This window comes from Hyperolius riggenbachi, chromosome 5 (assembly GCF_040937935.1).
Source record: "Hyperolius riggenbachi isolate aHypRig1 chromosome 5, aHypRig1.pri, whole genome shotgun sequence".
Taxonomy (NCBI): Eukaryota; Metazoa; Chordata; class Amphibia; order Anura; family Hyperoliidae; genus Hyperolius; species Hyperolius riggenbachi.
Window position 1 is genome coordinate 194,897,692 of NC_090650.1, and position 25,164 is coordinate 194,922,855.

Sequence of the window (25,164 nt, forward strand, 5' to 3'; positions counted from 1 at the left end):
TTTCATTGGTTCCTGCTGACATGAATATGCATATATGTAAATTGGGTAGACATATTGTAGTCTTCCATCAGGTTCTCTGCCTGTGCATTTAAGGAACATAGCATGTGTGATTATGACAGTGTGTACTGGAACCATTCTGAGGAAGGATTGTATCCGAAACGCTGTGCGTCAATGGTGATCCGGAGCGCACTTTAATTATACTCATGACATTTTAAAAGAGCTTCAATAAATACTTGTTTTAAAGACGGTGCGGATCCTTTCAGCTTTTACAATCAGTATAGGCATAGATCAAAGATGTATACGCACATACAATTTTGATTGGTCAATCACTGACCCCCAATTTTACCACCCCCGTGCAGTAAGTGGGCCAACAGACAATGAATTTTATGAACAGAGCTAAAATTGGCTAATCAAAATTGTATGTGTGTACCAGGCTTTACAGCTAATACTGTACATACTGAAAGTAGCAGGGATCAGCATACAATATAGCTGGTTTACGATCAGTAAAGGCACAGAGTAACACCTTACACTGTACACACTGGAGGTAAATCAGCACACAGTGCAGGCACTAGAGAACAGCGTATACTGTACATACTGTAGGCAGCAGAATTCAGCACACTGCAGCTAGCGTGCCAAAAATATGAGGATCACGTTGTGCGGCGTGCTTATCGCGCCGCACCGAAAAATGGGTGGGCCATGGACCAGAATATAGGTGTGGTAACGGGTGGAGACAAATTTACATGAACCTAGCAATGGTGGGACATTAGATTATGACAGTGGTGGCGAACCTTTTAGAGGCCGAGTGCCCAAACTGCAACCCAAAAGTCACTTATCTATCGCAAAGTGGCAACAGCAATTTAAACTAAATACTGTACAAACGTTTTAACTCATACATGAACATTATGGAAAATCCAAGTTGAAAATAAACTGTGAAGATAAACAATTTCATCCATCCTACTCCTGAAAAATGTATTCAATTTTTTAGAACCTCCCAGTTTTGTTTTCTGTTTTAAAAAGCTAAAAAAGTAGGTTTAATGCTATTGTCTCATATGATAAGGATTCAGCTTTTCCCATAGTCTCGCAGTTAGCAATCATGTGACCCCCAACAAGACAAATTCAGCAATCATGAGGCCCCCAACAAGTCATGAGGCCCCCAACAAGACAAATTCAGCAATCATGAGGCCCCCAACAAATCATGAGGCCCCCAACAAGACAAATTCAGCAATCTTGAGGCCCCCAACAAATCATGAGGCTCCCAACAAGACAAATTCAGCAGTAATGAGGCACATAAATAGACAGCATTTCACATAAATAGGCAGAATATCCCCTTAATATGGTAGCCCCCCAAGTTAGGTAGTGAGTGACAGGGACCCCGATAGTGAGTGCCAGGGAGCCCCTTCAGGCAGTGAGTGAGTGCCAGGGAGCCCCATTAGGCAGTGAGTGACAGGGAGCCCCTTCAGGCAGTGAGTGAGTGCCAGGGAGCCCCTTCAGGCAGTGAGTGAGTGCCAGGGAGCCCCATTAGGCAGTGAGTGCCAGGGAGCCCCTTTAGGCAGTGAGTGAGTGACAGGGAGCCCCTTTAGGCAGTGAGTGAGTGACAGGGAGCCCCTTTAGGCAGTGAGTGAGTGACAGGGAGCCCCTTTAGGCAGTGAGTGAGTGACAGGAAGCCCCTTTAGGGAGTGAGTGAGTGACAGGGAGCCCCTTTAGGGAGTGAGTGAGTGACAGGGAGCCCCTTTAGGGAGTGAGTGAGTGACCGGGAGCCCCTTTAGGGAGTGAGTGAGTGACAGAGAGCCCCTTTAGGGAGTGAGTGACAGGGAGCCCCTTGAGTGAGTAAGTGACAGGGAGGCCCTTTAGGTAGTGAGTGAGTGCCAGGGAGCCCCTTTAGGAAGTGAGTGACAGGGAGGCCCTTTAGGTAGTGAGTGAGTGCCAGGGAGCCCCTTTAGGGAGTGAGTGCCAGGGAGCCCCTTTAGGGAGTGAGTGAGTGCCAGGGAGCCCCTTTAGGGAGTGAGTGAGTGCCAGGGAGCCCATTTAGGGAGTGAGTGAGTGCCAGGGAGCCCCTTTAGGGAGTGAGTGAGTGAGTGCCAGGGAGCCCCTTTAGGGAGTGAGTGAGTGCCAGGGAGCCCCTTTAGGGAGTGAGTGAGTGCCAGGGAGGCCCTTTAGGGAGTGAGTGAGTGCCAGGGAGCCCCTTTAGGGAGTGAGTGAGTGCCAGGGAGCCCCTTTAGGGAGTGAGTGAGTGACAGGGAGCCCCTTTAGGGAGTGAGTGAGTGACAGGGAGGCCCTTTAGGGAGTGAGTGCCAGGGAGCCCCTTTAGGGAGTGAGTGAGTGCCAGGGAGCCCCTTTAGGGAGTGAGTGACAGGGAGCCCCTTTAGGGAGTGAGTGAGTGAGTGACAGGGAGCCCCTTTAGGGAGTGAGTGACAGGGAGCCCCTTTAGGGAGTGAGTGACAGGGAGCCCCTTTAGGGAGTGAGTGAGTGACAGGGAGGCCCTTTAGGGAGTGAGTGAGTGACAGGGAGCCCCTTTAGGTAGTGAGTGAGTGCCAGGGAGCCCCTTTAGGTAGTGAGTGAGTGACAGGGAGGCCCTTTAGGGAGTGAGTGAGTGACAGGGAGCCCCTTTAGGGAGTGAGTGAGTGACAAGGTGGCCCCCTAGGGAGTGAGTGAGTGACAGGGAGGCCCCCCCTTCAGCCGCCGCCGCTCCCCCCCCCCTTACCTCGCAGCAGACCTCACGATCAGCGGCGACCCGACCAGTACCAGCGGGCGCCGGACGCACCCGCTCGATATGCGGAAGTGATGTCCTAGCGCCCGCACGATTGGTCGCCGGCTCGCTGCCTGATCCTGAGGTCTGAGGGACGCGGCGGCGGTGGCTGGAGGGAGCCGCTGACAGAGGGGGCGGCCGGGCGGAGATCCGTGGCACCCCAGGACAGATTGGGGGCACGTGCCCCCCCAAAATAGGGCTAGCGACGCCCCTGGACTTAAGAAAGCAAACTTTTGTTATACTTCAATTAATCCGTCATTGAGCAAAAACAATAAAACAGTAAAAACTTAAAAAGTAGATTTTAAATATAAAATAAAACTGTGGAATATCTTAAAAAGTCATTTTTAGGTGAGTCTTCCAAGACGATCCAGCACAGCTCTTTTACCAAAAGGTATACTTTATTGGATCTAAAAAGTTGTTTACATGTATGTTTTGTAAGATCCAATAAAGTATACCTTTTGGTAAAAGAGCTGTGCTGGATCGTCTTGGAAGATTTGGATTACTAACCCGGGTGGTAGACGGGTGGATCCGCTGCATGCCTGACCCCTGAATCATTTGAGTGCTGTCCCGCCACCCTTTTCTGGAGATTTTTAGGAGACGACAGATAGATACAATTGTTTATTTCATTAGTTTATTTTTACCTCGGGTGTCCTTTAAGTCTTCTGGGGAGGTAAGTCCTCCACTACCTCCCTTTTTTAAACAGTTTTTAAATATTCTATATTGGGCCTCTGGTAAATAATTTCTACCTGCAAACATACAGTAGTTAAGATTAGGACCATTTTACCAATGGCAGTTGTTATGGTGACTTTTATACCTGCATGTAAAAGGGCCTGTCCTTATTTTGAATGCAATCAACAGCTATTAATGCTAGGTTTGCAAACACAGATTTGGCTGCAAACTCACTGTGTAGGTAAGCCTGATCAGGCCTCTGCGGGTCACCACTCCACACATGATAAAGATCCAATAAATACGAAGGAGGCACTCAAATGGCTTCAAACTTGCATTTATAAAATGCAAGTTTGAAGCCATTTGAGTGCCTCCTTTGTATTTATTGGATCATTAATGCTAGGTTTGAAGAATGTACCTTGATCAATTCAGAGAGATAGTTTCTGCCCTTGCTCTCTTCTTTCCTCTGAATTGAGATAATGAGGCTAAAGAGGGTGAACTTGATGACACATGTCTCTTCTCAAACTAGATCACTATGTAACTATGCTGACTGGAATTATAAAAACCGCTAACTGGTGCAGATTTAACCACTTGAGGACCCACACTTTACCCCCTTAAAGGGGAACTGAAGAGAGAGGTATATGGAGGCTGTCATGTTTATTTCCTTTTAATCAATACCAGTTGCCTGGCAGCCCTGCTGATCCTCTGCCTCTAAATACTATTAGCCATAGCCCCTGAACAAGCATGCAGCAGATCAGGTGTTTCAGTGGTTCAGACTTATAAGTCTGATCTGACAAGACTAGCTGCATGCTTGTTTCTGGTTTTAATCAGATACTACTGCAGAGAAATAGACCAGCAGGGCTGCCAGGCAACTGGTATTGATTAAAAGGAAATAAACATGACAGCCTCTATATACCTCTCTCTTCAGTTCCCCTTTAAGGACCAGCGCTGTATTCTGTGATCTGTGCTGGGTGGGCTCTGCAGCCCCCAGCACAGATCAGGTAGCAGGCAGAGCGACCAGATCGCCCCCCTTTTTTCCCCCCTATGGGGATGATGTGTAGAGGGGGTTTGATCGCTCCTGCCTGCCTGAGGTTTGCGGGGGGGGGCACCTCAAAACCCCCCTCCGCGGCCACATTCACCCCCTCCCTCTCCTACCTCCCTTCCCCTCGGAGATCAGAGGCTGCACAGGAACGGATCTGTCCTGTGCCGCCTCTAACAGGCTCCTGCCTGTCATGTGACAGCGATCCCCGGCCGCTGATTGGCCGGGGATCGCTGATCTGGTACAACGCTGCTACTGTTAGCAGCGTTGTACGAATGTAAACAAAGCGGATTATTTCCGCTTGTGTTAACATTTAGCCTGCGAGCCGCGATCGGCGGCCCGCAGGCTATTCACGGAGCCCCCCGCCGTGAATTGACAGGATGCAGCCGCTCACGCGAGCGGCTGCTTCCTGATTAATTAGCCTGCAGCCGGCGACGCAGAACTGCGTCGCTGGTCCTGCAGCTGCCACTTTGCCGACGCGCGTTATGAGTGCGCGGTCGGCAAGTGGTTAAAAAAAGCAATGGCCTAATAGATGTGATCCCAAGTTTCTATTAAAGAATAGTTATAATTGTATCTCTATAAAAGTCCTCTACAAAATCTCCATTTGTAAATAATTATGAAGTAGTCAATATCTATTTTAATAATGAGGTAATATCTATTTAATGCTGCAAAATGTGCTGGTGTATTATTTATTATTTATGAAAGAATTATGATGAAGGAGGAGGAGGAGAATCTACTCACTTATATATTATTGAGGCAACTGTGTGTGACACTAGAGTCCATGACAGTCCAAAGACTGATGACAATCCTGATCTAAAGGTGCGTACACACCAATCGGGACCCGATCCCCTTGGGCAACATCGCTGGGCTGCACAGACATGAAGCTGACAATGCATTCTGTTGCTATGCGGAGGGTGGACTGAGCTGCAAGTACGTGACATTACACGGTGGAGCGGTGTGCAGGATGAAGTTGGCCGTCGCTCACCCAAGTTGATCTGCCTGGCAGATTGCTTGGAGGGCAGTGGTAGGGGGCTACTGGACACACACCTGGTTATTGGTTGAGGTGGTCGTTAGCGGCTGTGTCAGCCAACTTTACTCAAGCGTGCATACAGGGCTTAAAGAACAACTTAAGTGGGGTGTATATGGAGGTTGCCATATTGATTTCCTTTTAAGCAATACTATTTGCTGAGCAGTCTTGCCAGACCTCTGCCTCATATTTTCAGCCATAGACCCTGAAAAAGCATGCAGGATATCAGGTGTTTCTGGCATTATTGTCAGATCTAACAAGATTAGCTGTATGAAGTTGAAGAGAAATCGAGAGCCCAATATGGTGTAGTATGTCAAAATTGATTGGATAAATGAAACAGTGAGATGGTAATACTAACAAACACGGGTTACCACCTAGGTAACCACTCATTAGGCAGGTGAGGAGATTAGACCTGTCCTCACTCAGGATTAAGAAGTCACTCTCTGTAGATAGGAAGAAAGGGGGTAGATATCACCCCTCCACCTGGGGTGGAAAATATATTGGTAGGTGAACAGAGGCGCCAGAAGGATAAAAGTACATAAAATTTTTAAAAAATTGCTGGGAGGAAGTGGTGGACTCGCCTCCGTTAAAGCAGACACCAAGGACTGTAAATATATATATATATATATACACATTTATTGAAAATACCCCAAAGATGCAACGCGTTTCGCGGGCACAGCCCGCTTCTTCAGGCAATAAGCAGGGAATAAACAACTGTAAACAGAGGCATAGCTATAAATGTTGCCATAAAAAGATACAAATGGATTATTTTTTAGTGTAATAAGAATAGTATTTCAAACATAGTGTTTAGTGATATGTTATAGTAGGGGGGTGATTGCAAGGAATGGGTCGGTGTAAACTACATAATGTGTATAGGGGAATTGACTAGATAACAGTGGTAAAAGGTAGTTAGTAAATCAGATTAAGTTGGTATCAAATTGACCGCTTTAGGTATATTTCAGTAGAAGGTAGGGAATGGAATAAGTTGTAGCTGACAAGAGAGAAAAAAAGGCATGTGTAGTGGTTAAAAATAAAGATAAAGACTTACCAGCAATTCAGTTATAGCAAGCAGAGCACCTCTGTACTGTTGTGAGGTCGCTTGCTGCTTTAAATGTGTTAATGCTGGCAGCTCTGGCCTATCCAGAAGCTGCTCCAGTCAGTGGCCATGGTGACAGAGAGTCCTCCAATCAGCTGCTGCCAGCTGTAAGGAGTAGATTGGTGTGCATGTGGTCTTACATAACATGCATGCTTTCTCTGCATGCACAGGGTGGTGTTGTCAGTGGGTGGAGTCAGTGGCCATGGTGACAGAGAATCCTCCAATCAGCTGCTGCCAGCTGTAAGGAGTAGATTGGTGTGCATGTGGTCTTACATAACATGCATGCTTTCTCTGCATGCACAGGGCAGTGTTTAGAAAGGGAACATGGAGCACAGTGGTGTGTTTGCTGCCATCTAGTGGTTCAAAAGAACAAGTACAGTGAAAAGACTTCAAATGTCATTAAACATGCTGAAAGATAATGAAGATAAAAGCATGAACAATGCCCGACTTTTTACAATTGGTAAATAAAATAGTGTATACTTCTGGAATTAATAAAAAAAAAAAAATAATAATAATAATAATAATAAAACAATATATATATAAAAAATATAATAAAGATTATAAAAAAATAATAAAAATTTATAATAAAAAATAATGTGAATATGACATGAAGATATAAGCATAAAATCGAAGAACACATAAAAAACATAAAAACAATTGTAATATATCCAAAATATGAGGAGGCCATTGGCAAAAATTGTCCAGGCCTGGTAATATATAGTGTATAATCCCGTCTACGGTTTTGATATCGTAGACGAATGTTTGCAGCTGTAATAAATATCATTGTATTAGAAGGATGATAATAATAGTCATAATGAAGATAATAATAAACATCAGTAATAGAAGATATATATATATATATATATATATATATATATATATATATATATATATATATATATATATATATATATATATAAAAAGATTTTTTTTCCCCTTCCTTTTCTCTCTTTCCCTTTTTTTTTGGGGGGGGGGGGGGGGGCTGGGATAAAAGAGAGCGACCAAGATAAAAGCAAAACTTTTGACAGGGATGGTTAGTGGATTTTTTCTATAACTTCGTTAAGGCCCTCCGGGGATAGGGTTCTTAACCCATTCAGGTTCCGTCGTTTTCACGTGAGAAATGTTCACCTCCCATTCATTAGCCTATAACTTTATCACTACTTATCACAATGCACTGATCTATATCTTGTTTTTTCCGCCACCAATTAGGCTTTCTTTGGGGGGTACATTTTGCTAAGAGCCACTTTACTGTAAATGCATTTTAACAGGAAGAATAAGAAAAAAATGGAAAAATTCATTATTTCTCAGTTTTCAGCCATTATAGTTTTAAAATAATACATGCCTCCATAATTAAAACTCGCGTATTGTATTTGTCCATATGTCCCGGTTATTACACCGTTAAAATTATGTCCCTATCACAATGTATGGCGACAATATTTTATTTGGAAATAAAGGTGCATTTTTTCCATTTTGCATCTATCACTATTTACAAGTTTAAAATAAAAAAAATATAGAAATATTTCATCTTTACATTGATATTTAAAAAGTTTAGACCCTTAGGTAAATATTTACATGTTTGTTTGTTTTTTATTGTAATGTTGTTTTTTTTTATACTAAACATTTTATTTGGGTACTTTTGGGAGGGTGGGAGGTAAACAATAGATTTATAATGTAAATGTGTGTTAATTCTGTTTTTTTTTTTTCTTCAGGTGTAGTATTACTTTTTGGCCACAAGATGGCGGCCATGAGTTTGTTTACATGACGTCACTCTAAGCGTAGCACGCGCTTAGAGTGACGCATCAGGAAGAAGACGGCCAGAAAAAGCTCAGCTTCCGAGAGAAGCTGTCGCTTTTTCAGCGGGGGAGAGGAATCAATGATCGGGCTCCGTAGCCCGATACATTGATTCCTTGGCTACCGAATCCGCGGCCGGGAGTGCGCGTGCACGCACACGATCGGCCGCGGGGGCGCGCGGTAGCGCGCATGGTTCCTGGACGTAGAAACTACGTCCAGGAACCAAAATAGGTTAATGTCTGTATCCAGAACATTTCGTGTTTTTTGAGGAGATCAAATGCATTTGGTTTTCTTGTATACACTGAGTCAATCAGTGTAATATTGAATAGCAGTGGATTGCTGTTGTGATGGGTGCTGAAGTGACGTGACACACTGTGAAGGGGAAATTGTTTAATGATATTTCTTTTATGTTGTCCGATTCTGCTGCGTACTAATTGGGTGGTTCTCCCCACATTCTGGAGCCGGCACGGACAGGAGATGAGATAGATGACATATTTGGAGTCGCAAGTAAACCGTTTTTTCAAAGGGAAATTGCAGTTGGTACTGGTAGAAGAGAATGATACACTAGTGTTGATGAATTGGCAGGCTGTGCAGCAGGTCTTGTTACATGGAAAGCAGCCTGGTTTGAGTGGTTCTGAATGAGTGGGCAGGGGCTGTGTGGGCGGACGCAGTTTACTGGGTGCAAGAATGTTGCGGAGATTGGGAGCTCTCCTATATGTAATGGATGGTGCTTTGGGTAATAGCGGTCTTAAGAAGGGGTCCTGCATCAGGATCTCCCATCTGTTGGTTAGAATGTCACGAATGTGCGAATGCTGGGCATTGTATTGAGTGATGCACCTTGGAGGGCCTGTGTTAGTTAGTTTTGCATCAGTACTCGGGGGGTTGGGGCGTTTGGCTTTAAATTTAGCGTTTTTTATCAAGGTCTTAGGATATTGGCGGTCCGTGAATTTTTTGGTGAGGATATTGGATTGGATGTCATATTGTGATGAATCTGTGCAATTCCTGTAGATTCTCCTGAACTGACTGTATGGTGTATTGGTAATCAAGGGGTGATGATGGAAACTTTTGAAGTGAATGTAATTATTGGCATCGACCGGTTTGAAATAAGTTTTTGTTTTGATGTGATTTGATTCGATGTATAGGGTAAGGTCAAGGTATTCTATGGAAGATGTGTGATGGTGGTATGTAAATTGTAACCCTGCTGGGTTGGAATTAAGATAATCAATAAAATGTGGGATGGTAGAAATGTCGCCTTTCCAAATAAAAATAAGGTCATCAATGTAACGTCTGTAAAATACTATATTATTGAAAAACTGGTTGCCAGGGGAGAGTTTCATTTGTTCGAGGTAACCCATCGTGAGATTAGCGTACGATGGGGCAAACGAACTCCCCATCGCCGTTCCGCTAATCTGATGGTAAACTTGTTCATTGAATGTGAAGATATTATTCTGAAGGATAAATTCAGCGCATTGTAGCAGAAACGTTTGTTGTGTTGTAGGCATGGAGGGATTGTAGGCTAGGAAATATTGTAGTGAGCTGAGGCCGAATGGATGGGGGATGTTGGTGTAGAGGGCAGAAACTTCACATGTCAGCCAGACATAGTCAGGCTGCCAGGGGACATCCTGCAATAAACAAATGAGTTGGTAAAAATCTTTGAGGAATGATGGAAGGGACTGGACATGTGTTTGTAAATGTTGATCAAGAAATTTAGAGAGATTGCTGGTGATTGAGTTGACTCCTGAAATAATCGGTTGGCCAGGAGGTTTATGGAGACTTTTATGGATTTTGGGTAAATAATAAAAGTTCGGAGTGGTTGGTTGGGTGTTGATTATAAAATTCTTTTCATTTTTGGTGATGATGTTGGATAAAAAGGCATTATTGATAAAAGTTTTCAATGTGAGGTTAAGCGCGGGTGTTGGGTCTGATGTCAAGATTTTGTAATGTGTGATATTTATTACAGCTGCAAACATTCGTCTACGATATCAAAACCGTAGACGGGATTATACACTATATATTACCAGGCCTGGACAATTTTTGCCAATGGCCTCCTCATATTTTGGATATATAATTGTTTTTATGTTTTTTATGTGTTCTTCGATTTTATGCTTATATCTTCATGTCAAAACGTTAACTATTAGTCAAAGATAACATAATTGAATGCAAAATGCAGTTTTAAATGATGGTTTTCATTATTTAGTGAGAAAAAAACCTCCAAACCTACATGGCCCTGTGTGAAAAAGTGATTGCCCCCCTTGTTAAAAAATAACTTAACTGTGGTTTATCACATCTGAGTTCAATTTCTGTAGTCACCCCCAGGCCTGATTACTGACACACCTGTTTCAATCAAGAAATCACTTAAATAGGAGCTATCTGACACACAGAAGTAGACCAAAAGCACCTCAAAAGCTAGACATCATGCCAAGATCCAAAGAAATTCAGGAACAAATGAGAACAAAAGTACTGTAATTGAGATCTATCAGTCTGGTAAAGGTTATAAAGCCATTTCTAAAGCTTTGGGACTCCAGCGAACCACAGTGAGAGCCATTATCCACAAATGGCAAAAACATGGAACAGTGATGAACCTTCCCAGGAGTGGCCGGCTGACCAATATTACCCCAAGAGCGCAGAGAAAACTCATCTGAGAGGCCACAAAAGACCCCAGGACAACATCTAAAGAATTGCAGGCCTCACTTGCCTCAATTAAGGTCAGTGTTCACGACTCCACCATAAGAAAGAGACTGGGCAAAAACGGCCTGCATGGCAGATATCCAAGGTGCAAACCACTTTTAAGCAAAAAGCACATCAAGGCTCGTCTCAATTTGCTAAAAAACATCTCAATGATTGCCGAGACTTTTGGGAAAATACCTTATGGACCGACGAGACAAAAAGTTGAAGTTTTTGGAAGGTGCATGTCCCGTTACATCTGGCATAGAAGTAACACAGCATTTCAGCAAAAGAACATCATACCAACAGTAAAATATGGTGGTGGTAGTGTGATGGTCTGGGGTTGTTTTGCTGCTTCAGGACCTGGAAGGCTTGCTGTGATAGATGAAACCATGAATTCTACTGTCTACCAAAAAATCCTGAAGGAGAATGTCCGGCCATCTGTTTGTCAACTCAAGCTGAAGCGATCTTGGGTGCTGCAGCAGGACAATGACCCAAAACACACCAGCAAATCCACCTCTGAATGGCTGAAGAAAAACAAAATGAAGACTTTGGAGTGGCCTAGTCAAAGTCCTGACCTGAATTCTATTGAGATGTTGTGGCATGACCTTAAAAAGGCGGTTCATGCTAGAAAACCCTCAAATAAAGCTGAATTACAACAATTCTGCAAATATGAGTGGGCCAAAATTCCTCCAGAGCGCTGTAAAAGACTTGTTGCAAGTTATCGCAAACGCTTGATTGCAATTATTGCTGCTAAGGGTGGCCCAACCAGTTATTAGGTTCAGGGGGCAATTTCTTTTTCACACAGCTCCATGTAGGTTTTGAGTTTTTTTCCTCACTAAATAATAAAAACCATCATTTAAAACTGCATTTTGTGTTCAGTTATGTTATCTTTGACTAATAGTTAATGGTTTTTGATGAGCAGAAATATTTAAGTGTGACAAACGTGCAAAAGAATAAGAAATCAGGAAGGGGGCAAATAGTTTTTCACACCACTGTATATATTGTTTTATTATTATTATTATTATATTAATTTTTTTTATTAATTCCAGAAGTATACACTATTTTAATTACCAATTGTAAAAAGTCGGGCATTGTTCATGCTTTTATCTTCATTATCTTTCAGCATGTATAATGACATTTGAAGTCTTTTCACTGTACTTGTTCTTTTGAACCACTAGATGGCAGCAAACACACCACTGTGCTCCATGTTCCCTTTCTAAACACTGCCCTGTGCATGCAGAGAAAGCATGCATGTTATGTAAGACCACATGCACACCAATCTACTCCTTACAGCTGGCAGCAGCTGATTGGAGGACTCTCTGTCCCCATGGCCACTGACTCCACCCACTGACAACACCGCCCTGTGCATGCAGAGAAAGCATGTATGTTATGTAAGACCGCATGCACACCAATCTACTCCTTACAGCTGGCAGCAGCTGATTGGAGGATTCTCTGTCACCATGGCCACTGACTCCACCCACTGACAACACCACCCTGTGCATGCAGAGAAAGCATGCATGTTATGTAAGACCACATGCACACCAATCTACTCCTTACAGCTGGCAGCAGCTGATTGGAGGACTCTCTGTCACCATGGCCACTGACTCCACCCACCCACACTGGAGCAGCTTCTGGATAGGCCAGAGCTGCCAGCATTAACACATTTAAACAGCAAGCGACCTCACAACAGTACAGAGGTGCTCTGCTTGCTATAACTGAATTGCTGGTAAGTCTTTATCTTTATTTTTAACCACTACACATGCCTTTTTTTCTCTCTTACCAGCTACAACTTATTCCATTCCCTACCTTCTACTGAAATATACCTAAAGCGGTCAATTTGATACCAACTTAATCTGATTTACTAACTACCTTTTACCACTGTTATCTAGTCAATTCCCCTATACACATTATGTAGTTTACACCGACCCATTCCTTGCAATCACCCCCCTACTATAACATATCACTAAACACTATGTTTGAAATACTATTCTTATTACACTAAATAATAATCCATTTGTATCTTTTTATGGCAACATTTATATCTATGCCTCTGTCTTTTGTTTACAGTTGTTTATCCCCTGCTTATTGCCTGAAGAAGTGGGCTGTGCCCGCGAAACGCGTTGCATCTTTGGGGTATTTTCAATAAATGTGTATATCTATATATTTACAGTCCTTGGTGTCTGCTTTAACGGAGGCGAGTCCACCACTTCCTCCCAGCAATTTTTAAAAAATGTTATGTACTTTTATCCTTCTGGCGCCTCTGTTCACCTACCAAGATTAGCTGTATGCTTGTTTCTGGTGTGGTTCAGACTCTACTGCAGCCAAACAGATCAGCGTGGCTGTCAGGCAATTGGTATTGCTTAAAAGGAAATAAATATGGCAGCATGTCAAGCCCACAAAAGTCACAGCTCTCCTGCGCACTGTGCAGTGACGCAGACTCGGAACAAAAAAAACCGGGAGTGAAAGGAGCATTCTTAGGGATTGAATAGGTGAGGAGGACTGCCACTTCCTCCCCTCCCATAATCGATGTTCTACTCAGTCGAATATTATAGCAGAGCAGTGTGGGAACCACAGGACTGTGGGGATATTGCTGTGACATATGCCCCAGCACCCCACATAAAACATGATTAAAATAATTAAAACAAACACTCAGGTAAGGGGTACTTTAAGGCTCAGGAGCTAAACAAAAAAGGGGGGGAGGAAGCCTCTATAAAATACACACAGAGATGCTCACCATTTTTGGCACATTAGTTCGGTTTTTCCTTTGTCATTAGGAGTTCAGTAGCCATTTCTTCTATATGCTTCCAAGCATATGTAACGTGTCTGGATTCCACAGTTCGAGCACAAATGGCAAAGCGTAAAACAAATTTGTCCTCCAAACAACATGGTACTAAATGTATTTTCTTCATATTGTTTATCTTTTGTAAGAGGGATTTGTTTAAGTCATTGGATCCCTGTAGCGAAAGAGTGAAAAAGTGTTAAATTGCTGAAATTTGCAATGACCCTTTCTTCATTAAAGGGACTCTGAGCACCTCTCATGGGTATGCCTTTAAGCCAGACGACTTCCAACAAAATTGTGCTATGACCAATCTGGAGGAGCCTCTTGCAATGGCCATGCGTGTCACTTCCTCTTCCTGCTTCATTCAGTGATGCACTTCTCTAACATAGAGAAGAGAAGAGTGACCCGAAAGTTACAACATAGCCAAGATGGCAGCCGCGATCTTTAAATTGAAATCGAACAAAAACTATTTGGTGTATAATGGCGATTCAGGCATCAAATGAAAGAGGAGTGCACAAGCACAGAAAGGTATGCATCTTTATGTACTTTGCAGTACTGGTCGAGTCTTAAAGGCATGCCTATGAGTGGTGCTCTGAGTCCCTTTAACTTCTTCATTTCTTGTAATTGTTACTAATGCTAAAAAACAAGATTAAGTTCAAGCAGGCCTGGAGTGAATGGAAACATTTAATTATTTGTGTGGTATTAGATTAAGCAGACTATGATTGCCTATTGTTAATAATAATCGGAACATTTGTATAGCGCTTTTCTCCTGTGAGACTCAAAGTGCTCACGAGCTGCAGCCACTGGGACGTGCTCAAGAGGCCACCCTGCAGTGTTAGGGAGTCTTGCCTTGAACTCCTTACTGAATAGGTACTTACCCTATGGTCTCCCATGTCGATGGCGGTACCCTTAACCAGTACACTATCCAGCCACTATTATTGTGATTTTGAAGAAGATTAGATCACATTTTATGACCAATTTGTGTAGAAATCCATATAATTCCAAAGGTTTCACATACTTTTTTATACTACTGTATATTTCAATGGTCCTTTACACTGGTATGTCTGTGGTACGATGTGATGCATCCCGTTGGGATAACACACTGCAGGGAGCATAGGTTAAATGGCAGCATAGGTTATTTAAAATAAAACCCATCTCCTTACCTTTAAACGGAAACATACAAGCCCCATAACAACTTGTGCTGATATTTCAAAACGATCATCTTGCTTCACAAACTCCATAAATTCCCTAGCCAGTTGTACATGCTGTGAGAGAAAGAAAGGTTCACTATTAAAAAAAAAAAAAAACAAACCTTAATTTCGGGTCAGCAAAAACTCGGTATACAGAGGCGCCAGCGTAGAGTAAAACGTTTTAAAAACCGTTTAAAAGCAGAGGGGGATGTTAAAGTGGACTCACCTCCCTCTTACAAAAAAGAAAACTCACTTGAGTCTCGATAAAACAGAATTGACAGATAATTTATTCAACTCCACAAATGCAACGCGTTTCGCGGGCGTGACCCCGCTTCCTCAGGCAAAAATGGGAGCACAACTGGAATAAAAACAAAATATACACAAAATAACTACCCACAGAATTGCAACAATTGACGCAGAAGATAATTGGTAAAGAACACATAAAATAATTGCTACATAAAGCATTGCTAAAAAAAAACAAATAAAAAAAAATAAAAAAAACATTTTCCGCCCACATAAACACAGGGCCATGCAAACAAGCTTAGATGTCAGAAATCAAATAGCTAAGGCTTAATGCTCACAGATTGGAGGGTTCATATTGTATGTCTCAAAATGAAACAGTTACATGGTAGAGCTGGGTATAGGCCATGGTCTATTCCCAATCCCAGACAGCATATAGAGCTTTATATGGACACAAAAAGGATTAATATAAACTGCAAGCATAAAGTAGAAGATAAATGGAAAGTTCCAAACGCTCGACCCCCTTAGAATCAGTCCAGTGGGTGCAGGATCTAGCAAGCCAGGCCAGTCCACACGTATACATAGAAGGATCCGCAAACCGACCACAGGCTGAAGAAAGCTGGTATTCTTTATTCAGGAATTCCACATAACAAATGCATAAAACCACAGGGTTCAACTGACGCGTGTCAGGCTTACAATCTGCCCTTAGTCATAGTTAAAAATGAACCTGCAAGGGGAGGGCTATAAGTAGGTGGGAGAGTAACAAACTCCACCCTATACCTCAACTAGCCATCACCTTAAAGGAGACATTACAAATACACACAATATAAAAATATATAGCAAGGTGTTATCACAAAATTACAAAATTGGAATAGATTAAATATTATCATTAATAACAGTAATCGAATAGATAAAAAGTAATGTAAAAAGTCACCACTAGAAGGAATATTTCAACCTCAAGTAACAAGTAACCAACCATCTAATAGAGAAGGAGGGGGGGGGGGGAGAGGTCCTATGTAATAGGAGTGAATGGAGAGGTGGCGAAATTAGCAATTGTAAACTAGATTAACCACTTGAGGACCTAGGGCTTTCTACCCCTTAAAGAGAGTCTGAAGCGAGAATAAATCTCGCTTCAGACCTCATAAATAGCAGGGGCATGTGTGCCCCTGCTAAAACGCCGCTATAGCGCGGCTTAACGGGGGTCCCTTCACCCCCAAATCCCCCTCGATACACCGGGGGAGCGCTTCCTGGTTGGGGCAGGGCTAACCGCCGCAGCCCTGCCCCACGCGCGTCTGTCAGCGCGTATCTCCGCCTCTCCCCCGCCCCTCTCAGTCTTCCTTCACTGAGAGGGGCGGGGGAGAGGCGGCGATGCGCCGCTGACAGACGCGACTGGAGGCAGGGCTGCAGCCGTTAGCCCTGCCTCCAGGAAGAGACAGCCAGCGACCTTTTCACGACACACTTTTGCGGGGGGTGGGTTGGGGGTGAAGGGACCCCCGTTTAGCCGCGGGATAGCGGCAATTTAGCAGGGGCACACGTGCCCCTGCTATTTATGAGCTCTGAAGCGAGATTTATTCTCGCTTCAGAGTCTCTTTAAGGACCGGCCACTTTTTTTCCATTCAGACCACTGCAGCTTTCACGGTTTATTGCTCGCTCATACAACCTACCACCTAAATGAATTTTGGCTCCTTTTCTTGTCACTAATAAAGCTTTCTTTTGGTGCTATTTAATTGCTCCTGCGATTTTTACTTCTTATTATATTCAGCAAAAAAGACATGAATTTTGGCAAAAAAATGATTTTTTAAACTTTCTGTGCTGACAGTTTTCAAATAAAGTAAAATTTCTGTATACATGCAGCGCGAAAAATGTGGACAAACATGTTTTTGATAAAAAAAACCCATTCAGCTTATATTTATTGGTTTGGGTAAAAGTTATGGCGTTTACAAACTATGGTGCAAAAAGTGAATTTTCCCATTTTCAAGCATCTATGACTTTTCTGACCCCCTGTCATGTTTCATGAGGGGCTAGAATTCCAGGATAGTATAAATACCCCCCAAATGACCCCATTTTGGAAAGAAGACATCCCAAAGTATTCACTGAGAGGCATAGTGAGTTCATAGAAGATATTATTTTTTGTCACAAGTAAGCGGAAAATGACACTTTGTGAGAAAAAAAAAAAAAAGTTTCCATTTCTTCTAACTTGCACCAAAAAAAATGAAATCTGCCACAGATTCACCATACCCCTCTCTGAATACCTTGAAGGGTCTACTTTCCAAAATGGGGTCATTTGTGGGGTGTGTTTACTGTCCTGACATTTTGGGGGGTGCTAAATTGTAAGCACCCCTGTAAAGCCTAAAGGTGCTCATTGGACTTTGGACCCCTTAGCGCAGTTAGGCTGCAAAAAAGTGCCACACATGTGGTATTGCCGTACTCAGGAGAAGTAGTATAATGTGTTTTGGGGTGTATTTTTACACATACCCATGCTGGGTGGGAGAAATATCTCTGTAAATGACAATTTGTTAATTTTTTTTACACACAATTGTCCATTTACAGAGATATTTCTCCCACTCAGCATGGGTATGTGTAAAAATACACCACAAAACACATTATACTACTTCTCCTGAGTACGGCGATACCACATGTGTGGCACTTTTTTGCACCCTAACTGCGCTAAAGGGCCCAAAGTCCAATGAGTACCTTTAGGATTTCACAGGTCATTTTGAGAAATTTCGTTTCAAGACTACTCCTCACGGTTTAGGGCCCCTAAAATGCCAGGGCAGTATAGGAACCCCACAAATGACCCCATTTTAGAAAGAAGACACCCCAAGGTATTCCGTTAGGAGTATGGTGAGTTCATAGAAGATTTTTTTTTTTGTCAAAAGTTAGCGGAAAATTGATTTTTATTGTTTTTTTTCACAAAGTGTCATTTTCCACTAACTTGTGACAAAAAATAAAATCTTCTATGAACTCACCATACTCCTAACGGAATACCTTGGGGTGTCTTCTTTCTAAAATGGGGTCATTTGTGGGGTTCCTATACTGTCCTGGCATTTTAGGGGCCCTAAACCGTGAGGAGTAGTCTGGAAACGAAATTCCGCAAAATGACCTGTGAAATCCTAAAGGTGCTCATTGGACTTTGGGCCCTTTAGCGCAGTTAGGGTGCAAAAAAGTGCCACACATGTGGTATCGCCGTACTCGGGAGAAGTAGTACAATGTGTTTTGGGGTGTATTTTTACACATACCCATGCTGGGTGGGAGAAATAACTCTGTAAATATACAATTGTGTGTAAAAAAAATCAAAAGATTGTAATTTACAGAGGTATTTCTCCCACCCAGCATGGGTATGTGTAAAAATACACCCCAAAACACATTGTACTACTTCTCCCGAGTACGGCAATACCACATGTGTGACACTTTTTTGCACCCTAACTGCGCTAAAGGGCCCAAAGTCCAATGAGTACTTTTAGGATTTCACAGGTCATTTTGCGGAATTTGATTTCCAGACTACTCCTCACGGTTTAGGGCCCCTAAAATGCCAGGGCAGTATAGGAACCCCACAAATGACCCCATTTTAGAAAGAAGACACCCCAAGGTATTCCGTTAGGAGTATGGTGAGTTCATAGAAGTTTTTATTTTTTTGTCACAAGTTAGCGGAAATTGATTTTAATTGTTTTTTTCACAAAGTGTCATTTTCCGCTAACTTGTGACAAAAAATAAAATCTTCTATGAACTCACCATACTCCTAACGGAACACCTTGGGGTGTCTTCTTTCTAAAATGGGGTCATTTGTGGGGTTCCTATACTGCCCTGGCATTTTAGGGGCCCTAAACCGTGAGGAGTAGTCTGGAAATCAAATTCCGCAAAATGACCTGTGAAATCCTAAAGGTACTCATTGGACTTTGGGCCCTTTAGCGCAGTTAGGGTGCAAAAAAGTGCCACACATGTGGTATCGCCGTACTCGGGAGAAGTAGTACAATGTGTTTTGGGGTGTATTTTTACACATACCCATGCTGGGTGGGAGAAATACCTCTGTAAATGGCAATCTTTTGATTTTTTTACACACAATTGTCCATTTACAGAGGTATTTCTCCCACCCAGCATGGGTATGTGTAAAAATACACCCCAAAACACATTGTACTACTTCTCCCGAGTACGGCAATACCGCATGTGTGGCACTTTTTTGCACCCTAACTGCGCTAAAGGGCCCAAAGTCCAATGAGTACCTTTAGGATTTCACAGGTCATTTTGCGGAATTTGATTTCCAGACTACTCCTCACGGTTTAGGGCCCCTAAAATGCCAGGGCAGTATAGGAACCCCACAAATGACCCCATTTTAGAAAGAAGACACCCCAAGGTATTCCGTTAGGAGTATGGTGAGTTCATAGAAGATTTTATTTTTTGTCACAAGTTAGTGGAAAATTACACTTTGTGAAAAAACAATAAAAATCAATTTTCCACTAACTTGTGACAAAAAATAAAATCTTCTATGAACTCACCATACTCCTAACGGAATACCTTGGGGTGTCTTCTTTCTAAAATGGGGTCATTTGTGGGGTTCCTATACTGCCCTGGCATTTTAGGGGCCCTAAACCGTGAGGAGTAGTCTGGAAATCAAATTCCGCAAAATGACCTGTGAAATCCTAAAGGTACTCATTGGACTTTGGGCCCTTTAGCGCAGTTAGGGTGCAAAAAAGTGCCACACATGTGCTATTGCCGTACTCGGGAGAAGTAGTACAATGTGTTTTGGGGTGTATTTTTACACATACCCATGCTGGGTGGGAGAAATACCTCTGTAAATGGACAATTGTGTGTAAAAAAATCAAAAGATTGTCATTTACAGAGGTATTTCTCCCACCCAGCATGGGTATGTGTAAAAATACACCCCAAAACACATTGTACTACTTCTCCCGAGTACGGCGATACCACATGTGTGGCACTTTTTTGCACCCTAACTGCGCTAAGGGGCCCAGAGTCCAATGAGTACCTTTAGGCTTTACAGGGGTGCTCACAATTTAGCACCCCGCCCACTTGCCAGGACAGTTAACAAACCCCACAAATGACCCCATTTTGGAAAGAATACACAACAAGGTATTCCATGAGGGTAATGGTGAGGTCATTGAAAATCTTATTTTTTGTCACAAGTAAACGGAAAATGACACTTTGTTAGAAAAAAAATAAAAAAAAATTCTGCTAACTTGTGACAAAAACTAAAATCTTTTATGAACTCACCGTGCACCTCACATAATACTTTAGGGTGTCCTCTTTCCAAAATGGGGTCATTTGTGAAGTCTGTCCTGGCATTTTAGGGTCTCTGCAATCATTACATGTATGGCCAGTATTAGGAGTTTCTGCTATACTTCTTATATTGGGTATACGGGTAATGCACTCTGGGCTGAAAGGAAAAATGAACGGCAAACATACCTTGCTCCACATCAATGGCAGATCTTCCTCCACATCAATGGCAGTGATAACCTCAGGAGAGAGACACCCCGTGCCACCCTGCACTCAGGGTGAGCCACCAACTTATGTGACTGGGCCTCAGAACTTTAGTATACAGCATTATGCCTGTAGGATACAGCAATATGCCTGCCAATAGAGATGACTCTGTGTGGCATTAAAGCATCATCATAGGCCCAAATCACATATAAACCGGGGGTGTCCACACTCAAGGGAAATTCAAACATGCCGTCTTATATCGCCAACCCAGGACAGATCAGCAATATCAAGCATGGAAACCGATCCTTCTTGCCACTTTTATGCTTACCCGTTTGGTTTTCAAGCTTATCTCTCCTCTCCCTGCGACAATGTGCGAAAGACCACTGAGTGTGTGCCTACTCCTGTGTCTGGAGTTCCCTAGGTTCTAATAGTGTACCTGCTCGTGGTACCTCTCAAAACACGGCCCTACACATAGGCCAGGCTGGTCAGGACAGCGGGGACAATAATAAACGGTGTCAGTCCTTGTTCCAGCCCTGCTGCAGACACGGCAACGTTTTCTTCGGATGCGTTGACCTGGGGCACACGGAAGCTGATAGGCGTAATGCCTTCCATGCAGTCGGCTAGTTGCATCTGGGGGGGGGGGGGGGGGGCCTGGCACCTCCTGGATACAGGATGTCCAGAACGATCTGTTCCTGAAATTGAAGGAAAGATCCAGTTCTCCCAGCCTTACTGTAGAGAACAAAGCTGTTGTAAACTGCCAATTGAATCAGATAAAAAGACACTTTCTTATACCAGCGTCTTGTTTTCCGGGAAATTAAATAGGGCGCTAACCTCTGGTCATTGAAGTCCACCCCTCCCATGTTGACATTATATTCGTGGACGACAAGGGGCTTTTCAATGACCTTAGTTGCCCGTTGAATTTGGACTGTCGTGTCTGTGTGAATGGTGGACAGAAAGTAAACGTCCCTCTTGTCCCTCCATTTCACCGCGAGCAGGTCTTCAGTACGCAAGGCGGCCCTCTGCCCCCGTTGAAGTCTGGTGGTAACGAGCCGTTGGGGGAAGCCCTGGCGACTAGGCCGCGCAGTGCCACAGCATCGGATTCCTTCTAACTTTAAGTGCTGAAAGAGGGCCACACTTGTGTAATAATTGTCCACAAAAAGATGGTACCCCTTCTGGAACAAGGGTGACACCAAGTCCCACACAACCTTTCCACTGCTCCCCAGGTAGTCAGGGCATCCGACCGGCTCCAATTTTGAGTCTTTTCCCTCATAGACCCTAAAACGACATGTATAGCCTGTGGCCCTTTCACAGAGCTTATACAGTTTCACCCCATACCGGGCGCGCTTGCTTGGGATGTACTGTTTGATGCCAAGGCGCCCGGTAAAGCGTAAGAGGGACTCGTCTACGCAGATGTTCTGTTCAGGGATATAAGCATCTGCAAATGTTGATGACAGGTGGTCTATGAGGGGCCGAATTTTGTGGAGCCGGTCATAAGCAGGGTGGCCCTTTTCATGACAGGTTTTGTCGTCGTTGAAGTGCAGGAAGCGCAGGATGGACTCAAATCGTGTCCTGGACATGGCAGCAGGGTACAAGGGAACATGATTTACTGTGTTCGTAGACCAATACGACCGCAGTACATTCTGTTTCATTAGTCCCAAGTGAAGGATAAGGGCCAAAAAGATTTTAATGTCGGAAACTTGGACTGGTTTCCACCCGAAAGGCTGGGCATACATGCTCTCCGGGTGCTCGGTGATGAATTGTGTGGCTTTACGGTTGGTCTCAACCACAATTAAGTCCAGGAGAACCTGGGTGATGAACAGCTGCAAAAAGTCTAGGGCCGTTCCTAGATGAGCTGTCGCCACCTGGACTCCAGACTGGGCGGTGAAAGGGGGCACTACGGGTGCGGCGGAATCAGGGGATTGCCAATCTGGTTGTGCCAGCACCTCTGGGAGTCTATGGGTACTACGGGCCCGTCTTCTTATTGGTGGCTGCGATGGGGGTACTACTGCACTTGCCACCGTACCAGTTTCAACTTCCATGCTGACGCTCACCACTTCGCCAGGGTCTACGGAAGCACTGGCACTAAGTCCAGGAGATGCTGCGCTGCTGGTGCCTGCCTCACCAAGAAAACTATCATCAGCGCTAGCACCACCCTGCTGCCCTTGAGGCGGATCCTGCGCCACCTGCGGTCTAACGACTTGGGGTCTGGTACGCCTGGCTCTAGCCGGGACCATAGCCTCGTCATCACTTTCGGTCAAGGAACCACTGCTTTCTACAGGTTCAAATTCGGACCCGGAAGATTCGACGGATGATTCTTCCCAAAAGAACTCATCCGACTGGTCCATGTACCTGTATACCTCGTCATCGGAAAGCCCCCTTCTTGCCATTGTGGATTACTAAATTTATGGGGGTTTCCTCCGAGACTACCCAGAAAAAAAGAGCACCTACCTAGCAAAAAGGGAGTATTTGAGAGGTATTGGGGTTGGTGGGAAGTGGGGTCTCAGAGGCAATCAAACAATCACGGGACAATCAAATACAATTACAGCACAATCGAATCCAATCACAGCACAATCAAATCTGATGCACTCGGAAGGTGATGGGGGGAGGGTGGGATTGGGTGTGGCGGGAAGTGGGGTCTCAGGCAATCAAACAATCACGGGTCAATCGAAGTCGATCACGGGACAATCAAATACAATTACAGCACAATCGACTCCAATCACAGCACAAGCAAATCTGATGCACTCGGAAGGTGGTGGGGGGGGAGGGTGGGGTTGGGTGTGGTGGGGGGGGAGGGTGGGGTTGGGTGTGGTGGGAAGTGGGGTCTCAGGCAATCAAACAATCACGGGGCAATCGAAGCCGATCACGGGACAATCAAATACAATTACAGCACAATCGAATACAAGCGCAGCACAAGCAAATCTGATGCACTCGGAAGGTGATGGGGGGAGGGTGGGATTGGGTGTGGCGGGAAGTGGGGTCTCAGGCAATCAAACAATCACGGGGCAATCGAAGTCGATCACGGGACAATCAAATACAATTACAGCACAATCGACTCCAATCACAGCACAAGCAAATCTGATGGTGGGGGGGGGGGGGGAGGGGGGGGTTGGGTGTGGTGGGGGGGAGGGTGGGGTTGGGTGTGGTGGGAAGTGGGGTCTCAGGCAATCAAACAATCACGGGGCAATCGAAGCCGATCACGGGACAATCAAATACAATTACAGCACAATCGAATACAAGCGCAGCACAATCGAATACAAGCGCAGCACAGTCAAATACAATGCACTTGGACGGTGATTAGGGGGGGGGGTCTGAGGGCGATTTGAGGGGGTGGGGGGTTGATCAGGAGCCTGCACGGGGCAGACTGAGTCCTGATCTGATGAGAGGCAGACACAGGGGGTTACTGATCGCAGATCAGTTAGTGATCGCTGGGGAGGACAGATGTAAACAAAGAGCAGGGGATTTAATCAGGCGGGGGGTATGAGGGCAATCGAGGGCCTGGGCAGGTGATCGGTTACCCCCGCGGGGCAGTTAGGGTCTGCTCTGATGGGTGGGGGTGCTAAGGGGTGATGGACAGGTGATAGACAGGTGATCAGAGGGGGATCAGGGGATAAGGTAGCTGTATACAGATGTATACAGTATACAGGGGGGTAGTCTGGGATGGGGTCTGGGGGTGATCTAAAGGTAGGAGGGGGGGATCAGGGGTGATTAGGTGGCAGTTAGGGACCTAAACTAAAGGGCAGCGTCGCTAGTTAGTGGCAGGTGGGGGGGGGTGGGGGTTTTGCAGGGGTGCAAGGGTGCTGGCAGGGGTCTGCTGGGGTGATCAGGGGGGGTATGAAGGCTGGGGTGGGAGATCAGGGACTCTGAGCAAAAAAAAACAATGTGTGCTGGATACTCACAAAGTGGTTCCTCCTCGCTGGTGGTCTCTGCAACACTGAGACCACGAGGCGAGGAGGAAGCACGTATAAGGCACTTTGTTTACCTAACAAAGTGCCTTATACTCCCTGATTGGCTCCTTCTGCGGATTCCTCCGCTCGCCGGCTCTGCTAAGTGGCCGGCGAGCGGAGACAAAATGCCCATGTAACGATCCCGGGCGGAGGATCGCGTCACGGATGACGCGATCGCTCCGCCCATGCCCTTAGAAGGACCGCCGCCTCTGTGGGTGAGCCGGTCCTTCAGGGCTTCACTTCCCGGCCGCCTCTGTGCGTTAGGCGGTCGGGAAGTGGTTAAGATCCCAACGTGTATTCAGACCTCTTGGAGTGCGAGTATCCAGTTTATGGATCCAATATGCTTCTCGCCTCAGGAGTAATTTATAAGTGTCGCCACCTCTCTTAGGACTCACTACTCGTTCCACCCCTTGGAAGGTAAAAGAAGAAAGGTCGCCCTTGTGAATATTTTCAAAGTGTTTGGAGACTGCCGACTTTTTAAAAGTTTTCCAATTTGTGCCACAATAATGTTCGGCAATCCGAGCTCTCAAGTTGCAAGTAGTACAT

The 25,164-nt window shown here is 44.5% G+C and overlaps 1 protein-coding gene across 2 annotated transcripts in view; it reads right to left on the minus strand.

Moving 5' to 3' along the window:
• Positions 1-25,164, minus strand: part of DDC (dopa decarboxylase) — a 203,312-nt gene that overhangs the window by 30,596 nt on the left and 147,552 nt on the right. For both annotated transcript variants that reach the window (XM_068234545.1, XM_068234546.1), the window contains exons 13-14: positions 14,975-15,076; positions 13,767-13,986 (exon numbers count right to left, since the gene is read on the minus strand). In XM_068234545.1, the coding sequence (XP_068090646.1) occupies positions 13,780-13,986; positions 14,975-15,076 (309 nt within the window). In that variant the 3' untranslated portion in view covers positions 13,767-13,779. The remainder of the gene's footprint in view (positions 1-13,766; positions 13,987-14,974; positions 15,077-25,164) is intronic.